Source organism: Petaurus breviceps, unplaced genomic scaffold (assembly GCF_028583685.1).
Source record: "Petaurus breviceps papuanus isolate PSGF00001 unplaced genomic scaffold, PetGlider_PUasm1.0 38, whole genome shotgun sequence".
NCBI classification, from domain to species: domain Eukaryota; kingdom Metazoa; phylum Chordata; class Mammalia; order Diprotodontia; family Petauridae; genus Petaurus; species Petaurus breviceps.
In genome coordinates, this window is record NW_027186304.1 from 31,312,164 (window position 1) to 31,336,190 (window position 24,027).

At 40.3% G+C, this 24,027-nt stretch overlaps 1 protein-coding gene across 1 annotated transcript in view; it reads right to left on the bottom strand.

Moving 5' to 3' along the window:
• Positions 1–24,027, bottom strand: part of EMILIN2 (elastin microfibril interfacer 2) — a 67,426-nt gene that overhangs the window by 19,014 nt on the left and 24,385 nt on the right. The window contains exons 3-4 of the mRNA XM_069099716.1: positions 16,519–16,694; positions 9,930–11,879 (exon numbers count right to left, since the gene is read on the bottom strand). Of these exons, the coding sequence (XP_068955817.1) occupies positions 9,930–11,879; positions 16,519–16,694 (2,126 nt within the window). The remainder of the gene's footprint in view (positions 1–9,929; positions 11,880–16,518; positions 16,695–24,027) is intronic.

A 24,027-nucleotide genomic window follows, 5' to 3' on the forward strand; every position in this document is an offset into this window, starting at 1 on the left:
ACGACACAGGAGAGTAGGGGGGAAGTGGATGAGAGGGGGGATGATGGAATGGAGGGCAGGCTGGGTGGGAGGGAAGTTGGAAGCACTCACTTTTGAAAAGGGACGGGATCAAAGCAGAGAATAGAACAAGTGGGAGGTGGGATAGGAGGGAGGGAGATATAGTCAGTCTTTTACAATATATCTACTATGTTAATGTTTTGCATTAGCCACACAGGTACAACCTATACTGAGCTTCTTATCTTCCCAGTAAGGGTGGGTGACAAGGGAGGAAGGGAATGAATCTGGAATTCAAAGTTATAAAATCAAATATTCAAATACATATATATACATACATATATATATATACATATATATATATACTATTATTAATACTATTTTCCATGTAATTGGGAAATAAGATATACAGGCACTGGGGCATAGAGATCCACTGGAGAAGTCGGAGGGGGTATGGGAGAAGATATGGGAGAGAGCAGATTGGAGGAGGGGATATCCTATGGGACTGTTATTTTGGAGAAAATTTGTAACTCAAAATCTGGCAGAAATGAATGATGTAAATCAGAAGTTAATAAAGCATTTGAAAAATGAAAAAAAAATACAAAAAAATGCTAACGGCTCACACACACACACACACACACACACACACACACACACACACACAAATAATTTACAAAGAACCGGCCCCTTAAGGAAAAAAAATCATGAAACTGGCCCACTGTGAATGTGCATCATTTCAGTATAACACTTGCTAGGTGCTAGTTATGTGCTGAGCACAGTGCTGGACACTTGGAATGTATGAACTTTAAAAGTGTACTGTTGGGGCAGCTATGTGGCGCAGTGAATAGAGTACCCGCCCTGGAGTCAGAAGGACCCAAGTTCAAATCCAGCCTCAGACACTTTACACTTACTAGCTGTGTGACCTTGAACAAGTCACAACCTCAATTTCCCTGCCTTCCCCCCTCCAAAAAGACAAAAAAAAAAATGATACTGTTCCTGTCTTCAGGTCACTTACTGTCTGCTACTCTCTGTAATCAAATAGCTCAACTTAATATGCTAAAGTTGTTTATTTACTCTCTGGTTGATATACACTATGCTTTCTGCAAGTGCTTTTGAGAAAGCTGACTGAAAGGAAGCCCAAAGTTGAAATGCTTCGTACAATGTCAGCTGAAGTGGCTGAGAACTAGTTGGTAACAGATGAGCTCTGTATCTGTTCGTGAGCATCTCATAACCTTGTGGTACCCTTCCTACTAGACTCATGATGAGCTAGGTCTATTTGTGGCCACACCCTGAGTCCAGGGTGCTGAAATAGGATTAAAGATTTTGCTCAGAAATTGTTATGAGAAGCCCTTCAAAGAAACTGATGTACAAAATTCTAGGCTTGGCTTGACTGAGATTTCACAATATCTAACAGGATTGTCCAAATAGTTACACAATATGTTTCTTCTGCTATGTTCAGTACCAGCATTTTCAGTGGATGCAGCAAGACAAACATCATTAGTCAAAGCAGGATCAAGGGAAGCACACCCTCACTCCTGGAAATGAATGAGCAGATGGTGAGTTAGAGAAGGCTGCCAGATGGGAAGGAGTGATTTCCTCCAGTACATCCAGCTTTGTGGCACATGATTCCTGCAAGCCCGTGTGATGGCTCATTTATAAGAGAGAAAAGAGAACAGAAGGGTTAATGGCCTCTGATGCTGATATGGAGGTATGGAAAAGTTCCTTTGGGAAAGACTGCTATGAACAGATAATCTCAATTATCCCCGTGTCAGGGCAATAGTTAAGAAAAATATTTATCCACTGGAATCATTCTAGCCTAAGTAAACTAGAGGTCCAGCTAATGCTTTTGGCAAAGGCAAAAGACCCCCCCCCCAAAAAAAGGGGCAAAAATATGAGCTGGTACAATCTCAAGAGGTGATTGTTTCAGGATGCAACATTTGGCATCATATCACAGATTGTCTGTATTGATGAATACAGAGAATGTGAATGATAGTCACCCTAGTATCAACTGCAAAAGTCTAGGCATATGACAGTGATAAGAAAAAAACCCATGAAACAGCTCTGCCTCTCCTGTCCACCCATTTGTAACAGCAAGCACCCTAGCATACCCAGGATGACTGCTAACACAGGTTCTTTGATCTGCTTTTCTAAAGGAAAGCAACTCAAAAAGGGTTAAGAATCTTACTTTAATCAAACATATATAATTTACCTAGTTTGGGGGGAAAAGTCAGCACCCTGAATTTCAGAGAATACAAACAGAAATTACAAGCAGACAAAAAATACAGACAGGGAAAACAGCACAATTCAGCAGACCAACAGACAGGGCTTCCAGCTGTCTGACCATTACATACATACAATTAGTTACCAGAGAGAAGCACCAACACCTGGGTTTTCAAGGCCAGGGGGCTCAACAGCTGCCCAGAGTCTCATCTGGCCAAATCACACAACTCTCCCCATGAGTGAGCCTAAAAGCAAAAGCTCACCTCAGAGGTATACAGAACCTTCTCCAAGGTCCAAGAACATCACAGTCCTCCTGACCCACTGCCTAATTACCAAGTAACAAGGTGTGGGCATTCCTGAAAAACAAGCCTCCCCTAAGCAAGCCCTTCAGCAAACTCCTCTTACCATAGGCTCCATGTGACCACATTCAGTCTATTAGGGGGCAGAGAAGATTTTCAAATCAGGGAAGGTCTCATCCTATTAGGGGACAGAGTATATTTTCAAAGCAGGGAAGGTCTTCAAATTCCCCTAGGCTTCTTAAGGGCCAGGGAAGATCTTCAAATTCCCTTACCATAATTTGTGAAAAGTTAAAACTAGAGCACATTGGAAAGTGTCCTGTCCACTTACTTCTGAAAAGTTAACATTGGAAGCACACAGACTTAAACTTAAACATAATTTATTGTCACTGAATTCCCTAAAGCACTCAGTCCTAATTTCCAAGTTGAGACTGGGGAATGCTGCTATGAGTCCATTCCTCCTACTCTGAAACACCAGAGAAGCCAGATGCCAGGGGGAGGCTAGTCTCAGAATTTGCAGGGTTTTACTTTATTGTTGTTTATTCAGTTTGTTTGGTTTTTATATTTAAAAAAAAAATCTTACTAGTTCCATTATACTTTCTTAGAACTAATCCTTAAATCTCCCTGGCTCCAAACTGAGTCAGTGTAAACTCTAGAGCCAAAACCTGCTTATTATTGGCATCAGACTTTTCTTTCCTTGCCCAACCTCAATAGCAAATTAGCTATTTGACTAAGCCATACTTTTGTATTATGACACTGCTCTAAATTAGCAATCTGAGAAAAAAAAATAGGCATATTGTCCTTGTGACATTTGCAGATGAAATCAGGTTGTTTACTTCATATAACAGAGTGGCAGATAACCATTAACCAAGGAGTATAGTTGGAATGGAAACAGGAAATGATGGTGGTATCATATATGCAAATATCACTACAACACAGTGTGTACACATACATATCAAAACTTCTTGGATCTCTTAGAGAAGGTAGGACTTCTGTAACCTTTATGTACTGGGACCTTCATGGTAATCTATGAATGAGTTTGAAAGAGATAGGAGAATCTAATACAAAGAATAATGGATTAAGTTAAAACATCAATTTTAATCCCATTTCTGGTAGTCTACCCACTGTCATCCAGACAGATTCCTTGCACCCTCCTGCCTATCCAACAGTGATGACACTGTCTCTTCCCTATTACTCCTATCCTGGAAGGTTCTCCTTTTCTCAAATTTCTAATCTCTACCTATCCTTCAACAAGACCTACTTTAGCTATGCTCTTCCATCCCTAAATCTCTCTCCTTCTTCACATGTCCCACACAACTTACCATCTCTACTGCTCACTTGGTATATATCACATACTGCTTTCTATTACTATATAATCTCATTTGTTTATGACTTACTGTATCTTTGTCCCATAAGTGTCTTGAACAGAAGGGCAGATTATCGTTCATCCCTGTATCCCTACAATTTCTAACCAGTATTTTACATATTATAAGTATTGAGAACATAACAACTGAATTCTGATTGCTATATAATTTTTGGTATATGCTTGATTTGTTACTCAGGTTCTGATTCTAAAAAGGGAGGCGAGGGGAGGGTGGACAATAATTGCTTCCCCCAACATACTATAGCAGAATGTATGCGGTTCTGTTTTGTGGGGTTTGGTTTGGTTTTGCTGTATTCTCAAATCTCCCAACTCCCTTCATTTCTTCATACATACCACTTAGACACAATGAGTCACAATCTCCCAGCAGGTCGCAATCTAAAACCCCTAGATCAGAACATTATTCTGTAAGGGTGTCCTAAATGAGTTTATGTAACTTCCCAAACTACCTGGTTTATTTTCAGACAAATATTAATAAATTGGCACAATGTAGCTCACTGTGGTGTTACAAACTACAATGTAGACAGCATCCAAGGCACACTGAATTCTCAGAGCGCATTGCCAGACCCTTTCCTAGAAAATTCCAGAGAAGATAACAGCAGAGTGGCCTGGACGGGTTATAAAAAGGATTCCATTCCTCTAGTTTCCATGATCCAGGGCTTGCCTGATCACGAATATCTACAATATCACGTTATGTCCCTGAAATAGAAATTTTCCCATCATCTTCTTTCACTTCCCTAGAGTGGACTCAGGTAAGGAGAGTTCTTACCCCTAACTCTGCAGGACTAAAGCAGCATGAATCTTCTTTTCTCCAAAAACCTACACTTCCTCCTAACTTCTTTCCATCTGTTGATGGCATCACCATCCTCCCAGGCCCCTGGGTTCATTCATAGCCTTAGAATCAGCCTTGACTCTCCACATATCCCCATATCTAATTACTTGCCAAGTTTTGTTGATTCCGTCTCCACATCTCTCATATCTGTCCCCTTCTCTTCCACATGACTCATCACCTATCACCTGGATTACTAATCTCCCAACTTTGAGACTCATCTCTTCAATTCATCCTCCATACAACTTCCAAAAGAATCTTGCTAAAGCCTTAACCCAAAACCTTCAGTGGTTGCCTATCGTTTCCCGAATAAAACACAAATGCCTCACGCTGGATTTGACATCTTCCACATTTTGGTTCTAACCTCCATTTCTAGTCTCCTTTCTTTTGCTGCATTTCATGCACTCTGCATTCCTGAGAAATTGGACTGTTAATTTCCTCCCAAATGTCACATTCCATGTCCTGCCTACATGCATTTATGTACCTCTTGCCTTTCTTCTTTCTGCCTGTTGTAAGAATCCTTATCATTCTTCAAGGTTCTGATACTAGCTCTTCCGGAAAGCCTTCCCTGATAGTTCTATTTATTACTGACTTCTCCTTCAAATTCCCTTGGATTTACTCATTTGTCTACATGTGGTTTTCCAAAGGAGAGCAAAATCTCCCTGAGTGAAGAGACTCTTTTCTCTTAGCACCACACCTAATGCAAAATACAGTAAATGTTAAATAAATGTTTATTGAGTTAAGTTGGAGTGTTCCTGGGGACAGGGAAAAGGAAGGGGGTCAGAATATCACAGAGAGACTAGCCTGGAAGAAAAAAAAAAGGGGGGGAGGGAGTCTAGAAAGTCGAGGGAGGAGAGAGACATGGAATATGAAGAAGGATTGGGATGAAGTGTCTGCCACATTTTATGGAGCTGATGCTACAGTTCTTTACAACATGGGTAGGCTATCTACCAACTGTAAACAAATGCTTAATTTCTGTATGCCACTTTGCTCTGAAATACAACTCTGATATGCAGATACATTAAGAGATAGAGATGGACAGGGAGCTCATTCTAGCTGGTAATATTCACAGCTGACCAGATTTACAGAGTACGACTCCTTTCCCCCTTTGTCTCTCCATAAAAGGCTCCCAACTTTATTGATCTCTTAACACTCCACCTCATCTTCCTTCAGGAAACAATGAAGTTATCTACATAAAAGCATCAGTAAAGACTTACTTCTAAAATTCCCTTAAACATGAAAAGCATTATCTGGTCTGAGAAGACTGACAGTCCAAAAGCCTGTACAGAAAGAACCAAACGCAGAACTTGGTCTTCCAAAGCAGTGGGACAGAAGCTTCTGATACTTGGTATACTTTCTTGTAATAATATTCACACTAACCCCTTTTGCTACTAAACATCCCTTGGGGGTAATATGCACTATTCAAACTTATGATATATCATTTCTTCTGTTGCTTGTTTTCCCTGGTGGTTCAGTGAGTGGAGGGTTGGGCCTGGAGTCAAGAAGATACAAGTTCAATCCAGCCTCAAACCCTTACTAGCTGTGAGATCCTTACTAGGTAGGTGATCCTGGCTAAGTAACTTAACCTCTGCCTGCCTCAGTTTCCTCAACTGAAAAAAGGAGATAATAACAGCACCTGCTTCCTTTGGTGGTTGTGAGGATTAGATGAGATAATATTTATAAAGTGCTTGGCCCAGTGCCTGACATGTTGGAGGTACTTAACAGATGCCCTTCCTATTTTTCTTTCTGAGGCTGAGCCAACTCTAATAACAAATGTGAAATAACAAACTCTAGTAACAAATGTGAAATCTTAAGCTTGGAACTTAAAAAAAATCAACTTTGGAAATAGAAGAAAGATTAAAGGATCATGGGGGGCAGCTAGGTGGCAAGGCGGATAGAACACTGTGCCTGGAGTCAGGAAGACTCATTTTCCTGAGTTTAAATCCAGACTTTGACAATTTCTAACTGTGAGACCCTGGGCAAGTCACTTAATGTTGTTTGCCTCAGTTTCTCATCTGCAAAATGAGCTGGAGAAGGAAATGGCAAACCACTCCAGTATCTTTGTCAAGAAAACCCCAGATGGGGTCAGGAAGAGTGGGACACGACAGAAAAATGACTGAACAACCACAAAGGAATTGTAGAGGTAGAGCTAGAAAGGTGATTTAATCCAACTCCTCTGTTTTGCCGAAGAGGAAAATAAGGATGAGGGAGGTTTAAGTAATTTGTTTCACGTAGTCAGAGGTAAATTTGAACCCAGATTCTGCAACTCCTGAACAGTCCTATTTTCTGCTTTTATTATCCCCATTTTATAGATGGGCAAATTGAGTCAGAAAGAGGTTAAATGACCTGCCAAGGTCACACACCTAGTAAATGACAGAGGCTAGATTTGAACTCTGGTCTTCTTGCCTTGAGGTACCCTGCACCATCCACTGCACCATCTAGCTGTCTCCTGATTGCCTTCCCGTGGACATACTCTCCAGTTTATTTTCCCTCCCAAAATGTGGTATACTCCAAGGAGGTCAGTAATAAAAAGAAAGGTCACACATGCCCCTAAAATATTTATAGCCACATTTTTCTTAGTAGAAAAGAATTGGAAACAAAGATGCCTATTGATTAGGGGATAGTGGAATATGTTACTGGAGGGAAGACTTGTATGAAATCGAGCAAAATGAAGTAAACAGAACCACAAAACAATATAAACAATGCCTAATAATGTAAACATCAAGAATAACAACAAAACTATTAAAACTGAATGCTAAGAAAGAATAAAGACCAAGCTTGGCCTGACAGAAGAGATATGAGAAAGTATCCTCCCTTCTTTGCAAAGGTGGGGGTGTGGGGGACTATGGGTGTGGAACGCTGGAGATATCAGACTTTTTTTTATACGTCAGCTACTTTTGCTGAACAGTTTTTAACTTTGCTTTTTATTCCCTGTTATAAAAGAGGGACCTCTGCAAGAGGATGGGGAATACAGTGGTAGGTGAGATAAAAACAAATGGCAGTAAAAATTTCTTTAAAAACAACAACTTTTCACAAGGGGTAACTTTACTCCTTATTTTACAGTCTACCCAAACTGGTCTTCTTGCTGTTCCTCACCTACAAGTGTCATATCTCCCATCTCCATGCTTCAGCGGTTTTTATGATCTCGTCGAGAATTTACTCTCCCTTCATTTCCTTCTCTTGGAATCCCTGATTTTTTGCAAAGCACAGCTCAGACACTACCATCTACATGAGGCCAGTTGCTAGTGCCTTCCCTTGCAAGGTTATGTGTATGTGTAAATGTACTTGTTATCTCCTTGTTAGAATGTAAACTCCTTTCACTTCTGCCTTTATATTGCCAGCAGCAAGCTCAAATGGGACATAAAAGGGGTTCAATAAATCCCTAACACCAACCTTGTTGGACAGCTAGGTGGCTCACTGCATTGAGTGCTGGGGCCTGGAGTTAGGAAGACTCATCTTCCAGAGTTCAAATCTGGCCTCAGATACTTACTGTGACACCCTGGGCAAGTTGCTTAACCCTGCTTGCCTCAATTTCCTCATCTGTAAAACAAGCTAGAGAAAGAAATAGCAAACCATTCCAGTATCTTTGCCAAGAAAACCTCAAATGGCATCAAGACGAGTCAGACATGACAGAAACAACTGAACAAAAACAAAAATGCTTGTTGAGTAACTTGGAGATATCCAAATAGCTCAATGCTCCTTTCAATTCACAGATCCTACAGTTCTGAGTCTCTCCCCTCTCCAATCCAAAAGTTTATCTAAATGCTACTTGCATCACACTATTCTCCCACTTAAAACAAAACAAAGAAACCACACAAAGGCTCCATTGTTTTCTACCAAATTAAGTCTAAATTTCCCTGCCTCCTTTCAAGGCCCTCCGTGCTCTGGAAGCACCTTGGCTAGCCAACTTTATTATCCCTAACTCCAACATGCGTTTTCTGGGCCAGTGAAGCGGTTCTGCTGTACATCATGGGGTCACGTTTGCTCCCTCCTTCACACCTTTGCTCATCCTGCTTCTCATCTGACCCTCGTGCCTTCCATTCATCTCTGACTATTTAAATCCAAACAGCTTTTCAGTAAGATCTAGGTCACATCCTACCTACTCAAGAATTATCTCCTGAAAAATAGACCCATAGCCTATCTTTGCCTTCTCTGAATTCACAGAGCAGTAAGCTTATAGAATGCAATTCAGCATTTAAACTTACACACATAACTTTATTTTTTGGACTGATTCTAATTTTTACTGGGTCAGGCTCAATGTCACAGAGAAACTCAAATCCAATAGTATTGATTAAGTGCCTACTGTGAATTAGCGATGTGCTAAGGTATTCAAGAGAAGATTAAGACAGAGTCCCTGTGCCTTCCAGAAGTTTAGGGCCCTGATTCCCTCCAACGCTGGCTCCAAAAACTCACTGAGAAGTACTTGACTCTCATCATATTCCAGTAAGGAAAAAAGAGTCGAAATTAGCAACTAAAAAAGTGACTGATGAGGAAAAGAACTCTGTGAGGGGAAAGGAACCTAGGAATGATAGCCACGTGGAATAATTAGAAATCCTGAACTATTTAATCCTTACCTAAGACCACCTTCCCCCAGAAATGAACCTATCCTACTTACACTTTCTAGGAAAGGAGTCTGCAACCTTCAATGGTAACCCATCCCAATGTTTTGTGACAGTCTTTCATTTAAAGCAACTCCTCTCAAATAGCACTTTGGCAAATATCCTGTCAAACAGCATATCCCTGGAATTAACCACATAACAGTTAACAGCATTTCATAGACTCCCAGAGTCTTCAGGTCAGATGGGAATTCAAAGATTATCTAGTCCCATATCCCACTCAGTGTGACGTCCCTGATATGTAAACACGCATACATGTATGCATAATCAAATACACTTTAGTAACCTTGACGTAGGTTGAGGACAAAGTCTAGTAAGATAAACACCAAAGATTTTAGGCAAACCCTCGACCTATCTTCACATGCTCTTTAGTTATAACATTTTCTCCTTGGAAAAATTTCAAGCTAGTGAAAGACAAACATATAAGATCCATAAGTAAAAGAAGAAATAATCATATTCAGATTTTTGTGCTAGCAGTCTAACTCCAAATATAAGCTCCCCGGATAGATGTTCTAGTTGTCTGAATTCTAGCAAAATAACATCTCTCAACTACAAGAAATAATATAAAAATAAAATTGTATCTGTCAACTTACACCCTGCTGGTTGACCTCTCGTCAGATCCTGGAGGTCTCTGGTGATTTCGAAGACACGACCATAGATCTGCTGGACAGAATTCTTGAGGCCAGAAATGTCTCTGGAATGGGCTACAATAGTACCATTCATCTGACTGACACAGTTCCACAGGTTGCTGACATGTTTGTTCAGCCCCTCCTTGATCCTGTGTAGACTTCCAGAGATGGAGTCCAATTTGCTGCATGCTTTTTCAACATGAGACACTCTGCCTCCAACGACCATGACTTCCCTCTGGACACCCTGAGTGCTTTCCTTACAGATGTCAAGGTCTGAAAGGATTTGCTTTTGTAGCCCCTGCAGCCTCACCTCCAGATGACTGCAGCAGTTACCGGCCGGGGCCTGGGAGGAGGTGGGTTCCTCAGTGGTCCTTTCCAGCTCATCCAGCTTCCTGGAAACACTGTCTTCTGCCTTTCTGCATGTAGAAATGGCCCCTGCAAGTTGTTCTTGGCAGCTGCTCAACCCACCCTGAAGGTTTTTCACATCCTTGTCAGTGTCATTTAGATGAGAAAAGAGTAAACTCAAATCTTGTTGCATTTTCTGGATAGTAAGTTCTGTTTCCCTGAACTTCCTAAGCATTGTGTCATTCAGAGCCTTCAGAAGTGCAGAGGTGCCATCTATCTTCGGACCATGATGCTTATTGGGAAGAGTATCTTCTTTTCCAGGAGACCCTAACTGAAGGCTCTGCAGACAAAGATTCTCCACATCTTGGATTTTATTCTTCAGATGATTCAGTTCAGTAGTGACTTGACCATTGCCAGATCCTGGTAGAACTGACTCCAGGTTAATGAATTTTACATCAGTGCCATTAGCAATGTCTAGAAGACTGCTACCCAGACGGTCCTCCAGGGACTGTATTTTCTGATCCAAAAGTTGCTTCAAGTCATCCACCTCACCATTAATAGTACCACGCAGAGTTTCCTCGATGTAAAAACAATGTTCTTCTGCATTCTTCTCTGTCACATTGATCCTTGCATCCAACTCATTCCATCTTTCATCAAAACTCTCGTCTGGTTCTGGTATGGTGAGATGGTCAAATTCATTGTCTAGCCTCCCATTTAGCATTCTGGTGGCTTCTGCAACCCTCTCGATTTTCTGGTCTAAATCCTTGATCTGTTGCCCAAAGTCAACACTTTTATCAAGGTTACAGCAATTTGATGGTTTTAATGGAGCTGCCTGTATCTGAGCTCTAAGGTCATCGATTTCCTTTCTTAGACTCATTTCCTTTTCTCCAATAAGTTCTATCATGCCCAAGTAGCTACTTCCATAATCATCACACTGTTGTTGGAGACCAGTCAGCTTATATTCGCAAGAATTTTTCAGATCGGCCATTTTCTTGTCTATTCCTTCCATAAGCTCCTCTTTCAATGCCTCAAATTTGCTATCTACATAAGCTTGGTAGAGCTCATTGGTCGGAATGGTCACCGTGGGCCCCTGGGCAGCTTCCTGAAGCTGCTTGAGCTGTCCTTCACAACCCTTCACTTTCCCATCCAGTTCCTCCAGCTTGTCGCTCTTTGTCTTCAATACATCCTTAACCTCAGCCAACTCAGACTTAATGTCCTTCATTCCCGCTTCCTTGCCACCAAGGACCCCAGGAAGCTGAATCGTCTCTGTTTCACCACCAACAGCACTGTCTGGCCCTGGGGGGTTGTGAAGGTTGTTGAGCCATGATGCCAGCATTTTACTGGCATCATCCTGAACAGCATGCTTTAAGTTTTCATTTACTCCTGCAATGGAGGACTGAAGGTCAAGGACTGTCCTTGTAAGTCGGGAAACTTTGTCTTCAAGCACCTGTATTTTCTTGTCCTGCTGTTCCTGAAGGCCTGGCTTTGGGCTTGCTGTTTGCCTGGGTTCTGTTGTGTGCCTTGGTTCAGTTGTTTTCTTTGGTTCTGTGACTGGCTTTGGTTCAGTATCTGTTGCAAAAAAAAGTAAAGTAATTATCTGGCTTTAATCATCTTTCCCACAGACCACATTTGCACAAGTTATATCCAACACTTCCTTTACAAATTTCCTACTACTGGTAAATGGGTTTTATCTATTTTGAAAGTCAATCAATCAACACATTTATTAAGCACTTACTGTGTGCTAAGCAGTCCCACAGTGAAATGATGAAATATACTCCCCAGGCTGCTGGTTGACCTCACTCCCAAATGCTGTAGACTGCAACCTTGGCCACGCCTGATGTTCTGCTATTTGATGTAATTCTGCCACATGTAAAGCACCAATTGTCTAGTCTCTCCCTTTTTCTTGGCATTCTAGTATGAGGCTTACTAACCTCACAATACAGATGGGGAAAGCATGACATGAGACAGAGAGAGACAGAAAAAGAGCCCTTCAAGTTTCTCAGGAATGGCAGCACCAGCACTGGAAGACAGTCTCGTAATTCCTATCCTAATCCTCTTTCTCCAAGACTGTAGCCCCCATTCTGTTTTGCTTATAGGACTAACAGATGCTTAATAAATGATTATTAAATGACTCGATAAATAAATGAAAGGATTAACCTTTCAAGAACTGAAAAACCCTCTGTAGTAGATGCAGTTCTTAGCGACACCTGGTTTTTTTGGACAGCATTACTCCCTTACCCCAGCACTTGGAATTGTTCTCTACTGGATTTATTTTGGCAGGAAAACTTCTCAGCTTGGCATTCAAAGCATTCCTCTGTAGGGTCCAGCCTATCTTTCCAGTCTTGGCTCCCGTTTCTCTATAAACTGAACTCCTTGCTGTATCTCAAAATACATGCTATATTTTTTCCCATATCTAAGTAGGCATCTACTGCTTCTTCCACCTGGAATGGCCTCTCTGCCTACAGAAATAGTTTCTGTTGTTTAAATGTTACCTCCTTTAGAATGCCTCTGCAAATTTCTTCCAACCTACGTGTGCTCAGAGGATGGAGAAGTCTGAACTCCCTATGGGCACTGAAGTCAAATGGACCTCTTTTGTATCACTCATTTGCCCCGTTCAGCCTTATCAATTATTTGTGTGCTCATCTCATGCACCCACTAGCCTTTAAGCCCCTTGACGGCGAGACTATGTCTTACACTTTAGCTCTTGTAGAAACAAACTTTGGGCTTCACACAGTTGGTTTTTTATAAGAATTGTTTAACCAAGTTTAAGTTTAAGATTTAGTTGTTTTTTTTAAAAGCTTGATCTATAAATAATGAGTTTCATCTTCCAGCCTGTGAGCCAGAGAGTAAGCTGTGGATGTCAGCTCCAAAATGGGTGCAGATACCAAGCCACAGCAGCACAAGAAAGACCCCGGACTGTCCAGAAGGGACTAGAGACGTTACTTTGCTCACTGTCACTACTGATTCCCAACAGCCAGTGCCTTCCCTTCCTAATTACTTTGCATTTAACTACTTTGTACTTATTTGCATTTTACCTCTTTATATTTATTCTGTACATACTTCAATACTTTGTGAGTAGAGGTTATTTTATTGTACCTCCAGCTCCTAGCACAGAGCCTGACACAGAGGAGGCACTTAATAAGCGTTTGTTGGTTGATCGATTGACTTCCTAGATATCTTAGGAAACTGTGTTAGCCAGAGACCAGGCAGCCAGCCCATGAATATCTGAGGTTTTTATCCTTTACTAACCAGGGAGGGGGCTAGAGAGAGAATTCTCTTCTCTCAGTGCTTATGCAGATCTCATTGCTACAGTAAGAACCAGCTCATGTACCAGAGATCTCATAACATCACAGAATTTCAGAGTTTGCAAGGACCCTAGAAATCACCTAAGCCAGCATTTCTCAAATTAGTTTGGCAACAGAAAAAGTTATTCAGGAAATATATTAATGAAACCATAACTACGGGGGGACAATAAGGGTGGGTTTGTGGAATACCCTTGCAATAAAAGATTAAGGACATCTTGGAGCAAAACAAAGGAAATTTAAGTGATCCTTATTCTGAAATTTTGTCATGTGTGTTTTTGTAATTTTCTATTTCTAATTTGTAATTTTATATTTGCTAATTGGAAAGGGAAAAATATCAGTATCATTGAAATTTCTTCACAGAACACCTCCCAGTTGTGTGGCCCATCAGAGCTCTGTGGGGCACAGTTTCAGAAGTGTTTTACTAATAAGAAAGTTGAGGTTCAGAAAGTTGTCACTTGCCCAGAGATTGATTGAGTGAATGCTAGATTCCAGATCTCCTAACTCAGTTTCATGTACCACACTCCTACCAGCTGGTCACCACAAGTTTCCTTCAATCAACCAAAATTACAACTTGATCAAAACAATCAGGAAACACTTCAGATTTCAAAACTGAAGAAATTATACTCCGTTGTGGTATATGAATGTAATGGAATACTATTGTGCTATAAGCAATGAGAAGCAGACAGACTTCATAATAACCTGAAGAGACTTATATAAACCGATGCTGAGTGAGGAGAGCAGAACCAGGAGAACATTGTACACAATTACAGACACATCATATCTGCAAAAACTAACTTTGATAGACTGGGCTCCTCTCACCAATGCAAGGTTATAAGACAACTCCAAAAGACTCCTGATGGAAAGAGACATCCAGAGAAAGAGCTGCAGAGTCTGAATGCAGATTGTAGCCAACTGCTTGCTCTCTCTCTCTGTTGTGTTTTGTTTTGTTTCGTTCCTTCTTCCTCATTGTTCATTCCTTTGGTTATAATCCTTCTTTACACTAATGACTAATGTTTAATGAGGAGGTGTCTGTAGAACCTATATCAGATTGCATGCTGCCATGGGCGGGAGGGAGGAGGGAGGAAAGGGAGGAGGAGAAAATTTGGAACTCAAGGGATTGTGGAACTGAATGTTGTAAACTAAAAGTAAATAAATAATTAAAAAAAAGAAAGATAGTGTCATTTATGGCTGACCTAAATGTACAATTTTAGGAGTAAAATTTGAGTGCATTTATTACTATTTTAAACTTAGAACATGAGGAAAATAAGTGTAAAATAAATTGGAGTTCAATGTCATAAGTTACTCTACTAATGTTATCCAAAGAAACAAAACTTTATGACAGAACAAAGATAACTTTCTTATTTTAATGCAGTATTGTCTTCCAACTAAAGTAATTTGTGTATTCAGAAAAACATTTAAGAATACCCACTGAATATTCTGAACTATGGACTAATTTAAGCAAATGTCTCATTCATTACAGAAAGATGACTCAAGTTCATTTTCCTCATGAGACTGTAGGAACTAATTTTTTTTTAAAGAAACACTGAGCCCAAATCTCCCATATTTTGGAAGGCCCATAAAAATAAATCTGTGGAACTGCACATGAAATGTGAGCTGAAATCATACAAGTCAAACTTGGAAAATGTGTGTCTCAAATACAGACTCACAGAGTGTGAAACTCTGGAAGGGATCTTTGAGCTCCCTTTACAGATGAGGAAACAGGCCCAGAGAAATGAAGGAATTTGCCCATGGTCATACCACTAACTAAGTGGCAGCGCCAAGTCTCATGACTCCAAGGCCAGGGTTATTTCCACGATACCACGTGGGATCTGAAATGATATTGGATGCAAAAATGAGATAACTGAATTCATTTTTCAATTCAATTGAACATTTCTTAAGTACCTATTCCCACTATATCCAGGAGAGAGCCAGGTGCTAAGGGAGAGACAAAGGTTGGCTAAGACACAGTAGGCTATGGATATCATACTGGTAGACATCTATAGGGCAGGGAGAAGAAGGGAGAAGAGAAGGGAAGAAAAAAGGGTAAAAAAAAAAAGAAATTGTGGAGGCTAGGTGGTGCAGTGAATAGAGCATTGGCCCTGGAATCAGGAGGACCTGAGTTCAAATCCGGCCTCAGACACATAACACACACACAAAAAAACTAGCCGTGTGACCTTGGGCAAGTCACTTAACCCAATTGCCCTCCAAAAAAAAAGCAAAAAAATAAATTAGTCAATAAATTAAAGGGGCGGCCAGGTGGCGCGGTGAGTAAGAGCACCAGCCCTGGAGTCGGGAGACCCGGGATCGGTTCCAGCCTCACTTAGCACCCACACAAAATAACTGGCCATGTAACCTTGAGCAAGTTACTTAACACCAATTGCTAAAAAAAAAAAAAAAAAGAAAGAAATTTCCATAACTTTGTTGTACATTTGGAGGGAACAGCAAATTGTACATGGTAGATTTGCAGCTTCATGTGCTATCATAATTTTTATTGTACTGTTATGGAAATGCTTGTTTTGTTCTGTGAATTGAAAACAAAAAAATTTTTAAAAGACACAGTGTATATCTGTAGGGTACCAAGTTCATCATTAACAGAACTATTATCTTAACATAGGCACTTCCTATGCTCCAAATAACTAGATGGATTCTATGACAAATCACCTCTAACAAGTCATTATTCTATAAGAAAGTCAATGTACTCATTAAACTGCTTCACTAAATTCAGTGACTCATGTATGTGTATATTCACTCTCCTATATTTGTGGATGGCATCCATGTTATTTGAAGCCCTCTCTAATCATTAAAAATAATAAATCAGATTAGAATCATAAATCTACTGCTTTAAAGGAACCCAAGAAAAATCCATTGTAAGCATGCATGCCAAGATGCAAACAAAATGTTACCTATAGCCTTCTTCATAGTATTCCGGGGCCTGGAAGGTGTGGGCAGAGGAGATTTCACTGGTTCTTTAGGACCTTCTTGGCAGTCACCACCTTTAAATCCAGGGCAGCATCTCCATTCGAGTTGCGTGACTGTCTTGAACTTAATAGTATATCTGGGCCTGAAATTAACTCGATACCTGACAAAGAAAAGAATAATGATTTCCTTTATCATTGTTTTTAAATCACTACCTTCACTTCTAGGATTGTGTCTGAATGAGGGGACGTATGTTCCTATAGCCAATATGATCTAGAAGGATCTTTCAGGTTCTCCTTAGTCTAGTTCTGCCCCTCTAAAGATCACTTGGAATCAGACTCCCATGATCTGGGGAATGAGGGCAAAGTGAAGAGTTGACCAGGTATTAATAGTTGTCATGGACCTTATCCTGTTTCTCACTGAACTTTCTGTACTCTTGACTCTCTACTAAGATCAAAAGAAACAGAAAACTTCTAAAAAAAACCTTTGACCCTTTGAACTTCTTTCCATTCTACACACTTTCACCCACCATCTATCTTTGTTCAACAATATTCACAGTTTCTTTGGTGGACCGTTCCATCTCTTATTCAGATTTCTGAAAATAAAGCCAGTATCTGGAGTACTTCTATAAATACAAAAAATCTGCAAACACTTCCCTATTTCCCTTACTAAAGGAGAAGGTACTACATCCAGGATGACTGAAGGTCAGATGTTAGTCAAAATTAGTTGTGGAAACAGAAAAAGCAAAAACAGTCCTTGCCATTGCCATCAAGGACTTGGGGGGAGACAATGTACCCATAGATAGGTACATACAGGATATACAAAGTCGATGCAGAGGTAATCTTAGAGGGGAAGGCACTAGGGAAGAGCTTTTGCAGAAAGTAGCATTTGTACTGAAAATGGCTGTTATGTTGTACTTTGAGTTCTGTATTCAATCAACCAATAAGCACTTATTAATCACCCACTATGTGCCAGCCACTGCACCCGGTGCCAGGGACATAAAGACAAAACCGGCTGATTGAATATGGATCAAAAAGGCTTCGTTTAGATGGTGGAGTTTGAGCTGAGTTTTGAAGGAAACAAGATTCTAAGAGCTGGAGATGAGAAAGACGTTCGTTCATTCATTCTAGGCAGAGGGCAAAGCCAGTGCCAAGACATGGAGATGGGAGATGGCATTCTTGTGTGAGAAGTTATAAGAAGTGTGAGTTTTCAAAGGCTCATGGATCTTGGGCTGGAAGGAATCTTAGAAGCCGTCCAATCCCCTCATTTTACAGACGAGGAAATTGAAGGCAAGTTTATACAAAAATAGTAAACATCAGAGATGAGATTGGAACCCAAGTCTTCTGACTTCAGAGCCAATGAGACCAGGTTAAATCAAATTAGGACAATTAAGGCTAGCCTACTGCTTCCCAAAAGGTAGTCATGGTAGCGTAACAAACTCCTTTCTAGGCAGGGTAAGCAGACTAAGCTTTGTTGCCTTTCTGCTCAAGACAGATGATGCAAAAAGAGAGCTTGTGTTGTAAAGTAACCCATGTCAAGAAGGGTTGGATATAGTAAGACCTGGGGCTTGGGAAATTAGATTGTCTTTCTGAAAGAGATAAAATTCTTGGAAATGCCCCTTTACCAGCAGCAAACACCTTAGGAGTTGGGAACATGAGACAAACATCTACATTTAGTTGCCTAGGGCCTATAAGCAAGCCCTTTACTACTCCAAGAGATCTCTAATCTCATGGGCATGGGTATTCACTGCATCAGTATAGATTTCAATCTATCCAGGCCTTCTAATGCTGTGAGAGTCTGATCTAAATCCCTCCATATGTCCTCTGTAGAGAACATACCCAAAGTGCTAGAGGATTTTCTCTAGGTCTCAAGGTTACCAATGCGGCATTCTGGCTGGCTGTTTTATCTTATACTAAGATGAAAAAAATAAAGATGAACTAATAGGAACCGATTGAAGGGGGTGGAGGGTGGGAAGGTGAAGAAACTGGAGAGGATAGGTAGGGACCTTAGGAACCTTTGCAGTAGGATGCGGCCTGTTTACCTGCAGGTGGTGCTCAGGTTTCAATTCTGCCCCTCCCAGTGCTCTACAGAGGAGCCTGTTGGGGACAGAACCAGAATCTGCCATAGCAATGAAGCAGCACTAATCCGGGAGGCAGGCAGGCATCTTTCCTGCTTCAGGATGAAGTGAATACCTGAGCCAAGCTGGGTGAGACAGAAAGCTCCACACTCATACCTCCCAGGGATCCTACTTAATAAATGTTTGTTGAATGAAAGAATAGACTCAGATATTTCTAAGGTCTCCTCTCACTCTAAAGGTTATAAATTCCTAAAAATGATAGTAACATTTCTAGGAAAGAAGAACTTCATATCTGAAAATTACTCTACTGACTGACGATGTTGAGTGCCACTTCCATAGGCCCAGAAAGCAGCTTTGGGTTTAACTGAATTAAAGAAGTGGCCTTGTTCAAAGGTGCTACCAGAAGGTTTTAGGATCAAGGGCCAATAAGCTAGCTCTCAAGTTGCCTTTCTTCCCGTCCCTCCCACTAGCAAACAGGACTTGCAATCTGTTGTCCTGGTATTCATTTTCAAAAATGGGAAAATTCTGATTTGTGTTTTGTCTCTTGGAGAGAAGACGAACATAGTTATTTAGGGGGTGGGAACAGTGTGTAATTTCAGAAAAACTTACTGAATCCAGCCAAGTCCCTCGAGCTGAGTGGGTAAAGCTGTGTACTCTTTAATAATGACCATTTGGCAATATTGGATTATGTGGAAGTAACAGAATCAGGTAAGGAAGGCCAGTCTGGGCCAGGAATATCAAAGAGCTTGATGTCTCCTTCTCCGAAGAGGAGGAAAGAGAAGCCTGATCTTCAACATCCCAGGCAAGGAGTAGGCTGACCTTTATAGCACTGAGCCAGCAGAAACCACACTTCGTAAAATTCCTCCTGAAAACCACTTAAGAACTGGCTCGAAAATTATATGAATTTTTCCTGTAGTCAATCCCAGCTCTTTCTTTGCTCTAATAGCCTCACTTTATAGTTATGGAGTCCTGGAGAATGGCATTCATAGCAGTTTTCCCCCAAGCCAAACATACGGAAGAATCTTCCCTGGAAAAGTGATACAACCAGGAATGATGAAGAATACACCTCACTGCCATGGGGAAAATTCTGGAATTTCACTTTATTTCTTCTTTAAAAATTGAAAATTTATTCTAGGCTTTGTTTCTATTGTTGTTCTGATATAATAATACCCCCAAATAAAAATCGATCATCATGACACTGTAATTTAGGGTTTTAAGATATGAATGCTAATTTTAATAGTCCCTTTTCTATATTCCTTTCCAAATTCTTTCTCTTCTGTATGTCATTAAGGTTTTGTTGGTATATCTTGTTTCAACATTAGTTATTTCCCGATATCCATTCCATGGAAAAGTGAAAAAGTCGGTTAGTTAAAAGTAAACTAACCAACAAAATTATCCTATCTCACAAAACAGGCAATATTGCTCACCTGTAATCATTCACCTCTCTACTGAGAAGAAAGTATGTTTTTATAATCTGGACATTTTACCAGGACAAAGATTAGTCATGCAATATCATTGTCCCTTTGCTTAGCAGTTTTATGAACTCCAGGCCATGGGAATTCCTAGTGTTTGGATGAGACCTCAGATACCTAGTCCTGGAATCCCAGTTTGGAAGAGGGAATTGTAGGGTGTAATCCAGCCCTACCTTTTCCTGTTTCAGTGACTCTCCTAAACCTAAACTGCTCTAAGTAAACTTTTAGCTTTCTCCACCACCACAGTGCTGAGCCATTATGGATATTCCCCTAAATGCAGAAGAGGAGGGGAATAAAATTAGACTCATCACAACATGATGACAGGTTTTTAAAACAACCTTTTCCTCCCTGCCCAAGGCAGAGCAAGGAAATATTTATCTCTACACTTCTAGTGAGCTCACCAAGTCTCAGAATTATGGGATAGTAAACTGGGATTGTCTTAGTCAACAGAACTATGAGAGCTTGGGGGAGATTTATAATCCATTCTAATACATCACTTGTCCAGCTTCAGGACACTCAAAAGAAGCCCACAGAGATTCAGGAAATAATTGAATCAAAGGGGAGGGACCATGTAGCTAATGGTCTTTTGATCAAAAAGTTATCTAATGAAACAACTGTGCTTTAACCTGGGGTCATGTCCCATCCAAAGAATACTGTGGCCAACTTATTAGTTCCAGAGCCAAACTTTGGGACTACTAAAGATAAGGTTCAGAGAAGCCTTAAAAAAGGGCTAAATGGCTCTAAGAACCTAAACACCTTGAGTTTGCCCTAGAACAGATCCGAACTCTGGGGTCAAACTAGAACCAATCTAATCTCCACTGGTTCCTTCAGGTCATTATAGTCTAAGGGGAAAAAAAGCAATAGTAACAATCATGGCCTTACAGGATTGCCCTGAACTACACTAGGTTACAGAAGTAGGTCCACAAGGCAAGCAGCTGGTCTTATGAGCTAAAAGCTTTTTTCCTTTGCTCTTAATGAAATACTCTCTGCCTCTGCAATAATCAAACAATACTAACATATATCTTACTCTGTTCATCTGTTCTGCAAAGTCCTTAGATCTTTAAAAGTTCATTTTCTCTTCTTAGTAGGAAGAATGTTACCTGGATTTCAAAGCAGTCCTCTAAAAAGATGCATACAATACAAAAATACAACTTATCTGTACCTCCTGGGGATACTAAGCTGCGCTGAATTTCTCCCAAGAATGTGCTTTCTAGTGAAAATGACTTACTCATCCAGTCTTAGGTCTGGCAAGAAATACCTTGGAGGCTGAAACTTCTTGTTATATTCTGAGAACTGCTCACCAAATCTGAAAAGTAATGGACTAAAGAAAGTGGAAATAAGCAGAATGAGAGTACCTGTTTCCTGCTTACTAGTGCAAATCAGACATGTGACTTGTGAAGACAGAACTACCCAAACAGACTAGAATAATTAGTATTCGTGATGGTGATGTTTTCTCAAGCTTGAAACAACAAGCATAACTCATATTTCTCTAGCATTGTACAATGCACTTTCCTTGCAGATGGAGAAGCTCAGTGAGATTCAATCACTGGCTATGATCATATAGCTAATATCAGAGGTTGGATTAAAAAACCAGGTCTTCCTGATGGTGTAAATCCAGCCTGTTATCCATGATACCACCTTGGGTTTATGAAAGGAAGCCTGGTGTGATATACAAACCACTGTTGTATCTGGAGTTAGGAGATATGTGTTTGAATCCCACCTCAGACACTTAGCAGCTCTGTGACCAGATACAAGTCACCATTTTGGTCTCAGATTCTTTCTCTGTGAAAAAAGATAACAATCCTTCTACTACCTATGACACAGGATTGGGCTAAAGAGTGTTTTACAAAGCTGAAAGTACTCTACAGGCGGGAGCTGTAATTATTACTTCATTGTCTTAACTTCTTTCCAAACTGAGCAGCAATTTTACCTCAGCCATCACTGGCTCCAATAAAATAGATGGTTCCAATTTACAAAGTCTAGTCAAAGGATTTCACTTTGTAAAGTGAAAAAACAAGAGAGTTATTTGCCAAGAACAGACTATGTTTTATGAAATCTTTTGAGATTTTTTTAAAAAGTATGTCATTGTTGTTACTGTTGAAAAACAATCTGCTAAAAGTAAATGAAGTTGGATTGTAATATTGGGATCAGTTCTTGGGTCTTGTAGCAGCAAGCACCCCAGCATCCCCAGGGTGGCTGCCAACACAGGTTCTTAGATCTGCTTTTCTAAAGGAAAGCAACTCAAAATGGATTAACAATCTTGCTTTAATCAAACATATGTCATTGACCTAGTTCAGGGGGAAAAGGTCAGCACCCCGAACTTCAGAGAATACAAACAAGTTACAAGCAGACAAAATACAGAGAAACATCAGCAAACAGGCTTCCAACTGTCTGACCATTACATCCATACCTAGTCAGTTACCAGAGAGAGAAGCACCAACTTCTGGGTTTTCAAAACTGGGGGCTCAACAGCTGCCCAGAGTCTCATCTGGCCAAATCACACAACTCTTCTCAAAGTGAGCCCCAAAACCAAACCTCAAGTCAGGGTATATATAGCCTTCTCCTGGCTCAGAGAATGTCACAACCCTCTGGACCCACTGCCCAATCACAAAGCGTCAAGGTGTGGGTGTTCCTGAAAGACAAGCCTCCTGCCACAGGCTCCAGGTGACCACATTCAGCCTATTGGGGGCAGAGTATATACTTTCAAATCAGGGAAGGTTCTCAGACTCACTTAAGCCTATCAAAGGGCCTAGGGGCAGGAAAGATCTTAAGATTCCCATTCCCATAACAGGTCTCAACTGCATCCTCAACCCAGTAAATTGGCATGACCAAATACAGAGTGGGGGCTTCATGTGCAGAAGGGGACTTTCTATTCAAGGACATCCTCTGCTGACAATGAAGATCTTTGCAAGCAATATTCATTCCCTATAAGGTAACTATGATATATATACTAATAGCACCTAAAGTGCTTGTTATAACAATCCAATATATCTTTCAAAGGATGTCCATTCGTATCTCCTCAACCACCTTTATAAATAAAGTTGTTTTAAGATCATGGCAGACAGGACAACTCTTTAGAGGTGAATGTAACAATTGGAAATATCTCATTTCAACTTTCTATAACATCAAAATGTGAAGACAGCACAAATCCTTAGACAAATATATTGCTGAGAAAGAATAGATACCTAATAAATATAAAAAATCAGCAGATTTGCTCAGACTTGATTAGATCAGCATATAAAACTATTTTAATAGATGATGTGTTTAAACACCAAAACCCCATCCCGGTTTGCCTGCTTTCTGTTAACTACTTTTTTTTTTCATTTTTATCTTAAGTAGAGGCAACCACTGACATGAATTAATAGACTTGTACAATTAAAAAGTACAAATTCTAGAGTAGACAACCTATCTTCTTGTCTGAACTGAATACTCTGATCAACCCCATTAACAAGTGCAGACTTTCCCCATCTTATTCCATTGGTAATTCTTCACCTTCACTGCTAACAAAGCAGTTATTCACAGCCCTAAAGAAGCTAGAGGAGAACCGCCTGGCAGCAACACCAAAGGTCAACTCAAACCACCACCGTAGGGAGAATAAATGTGCTCTTCTCAAAATCAAAAGTGTTAACCTCTTTCCGAGCAAGCCTGCATTGCTAAGCCTGATACCATGTTGAGTGAGATGTAGGGTGTGTCCTCCATCAAGAGATACAACTTCTGCTTATGATTTCTAATGGTTTTTGATTCCTAATTTTTTTTTAATTGATGTTCTTTTCAAGGAAATGGGACTATTCTATAAGCCAAGCCCAGACATAAATGCTACCTACTACTAAAAACTATTCCCCCAAATCAATTAAACCATTGAAATTATGTAATTAAGTATCACCTTCCTTCACTCTTGTAGAAATGTAGAGACAGTATACACATACATATGTATGTCTATCTATCTA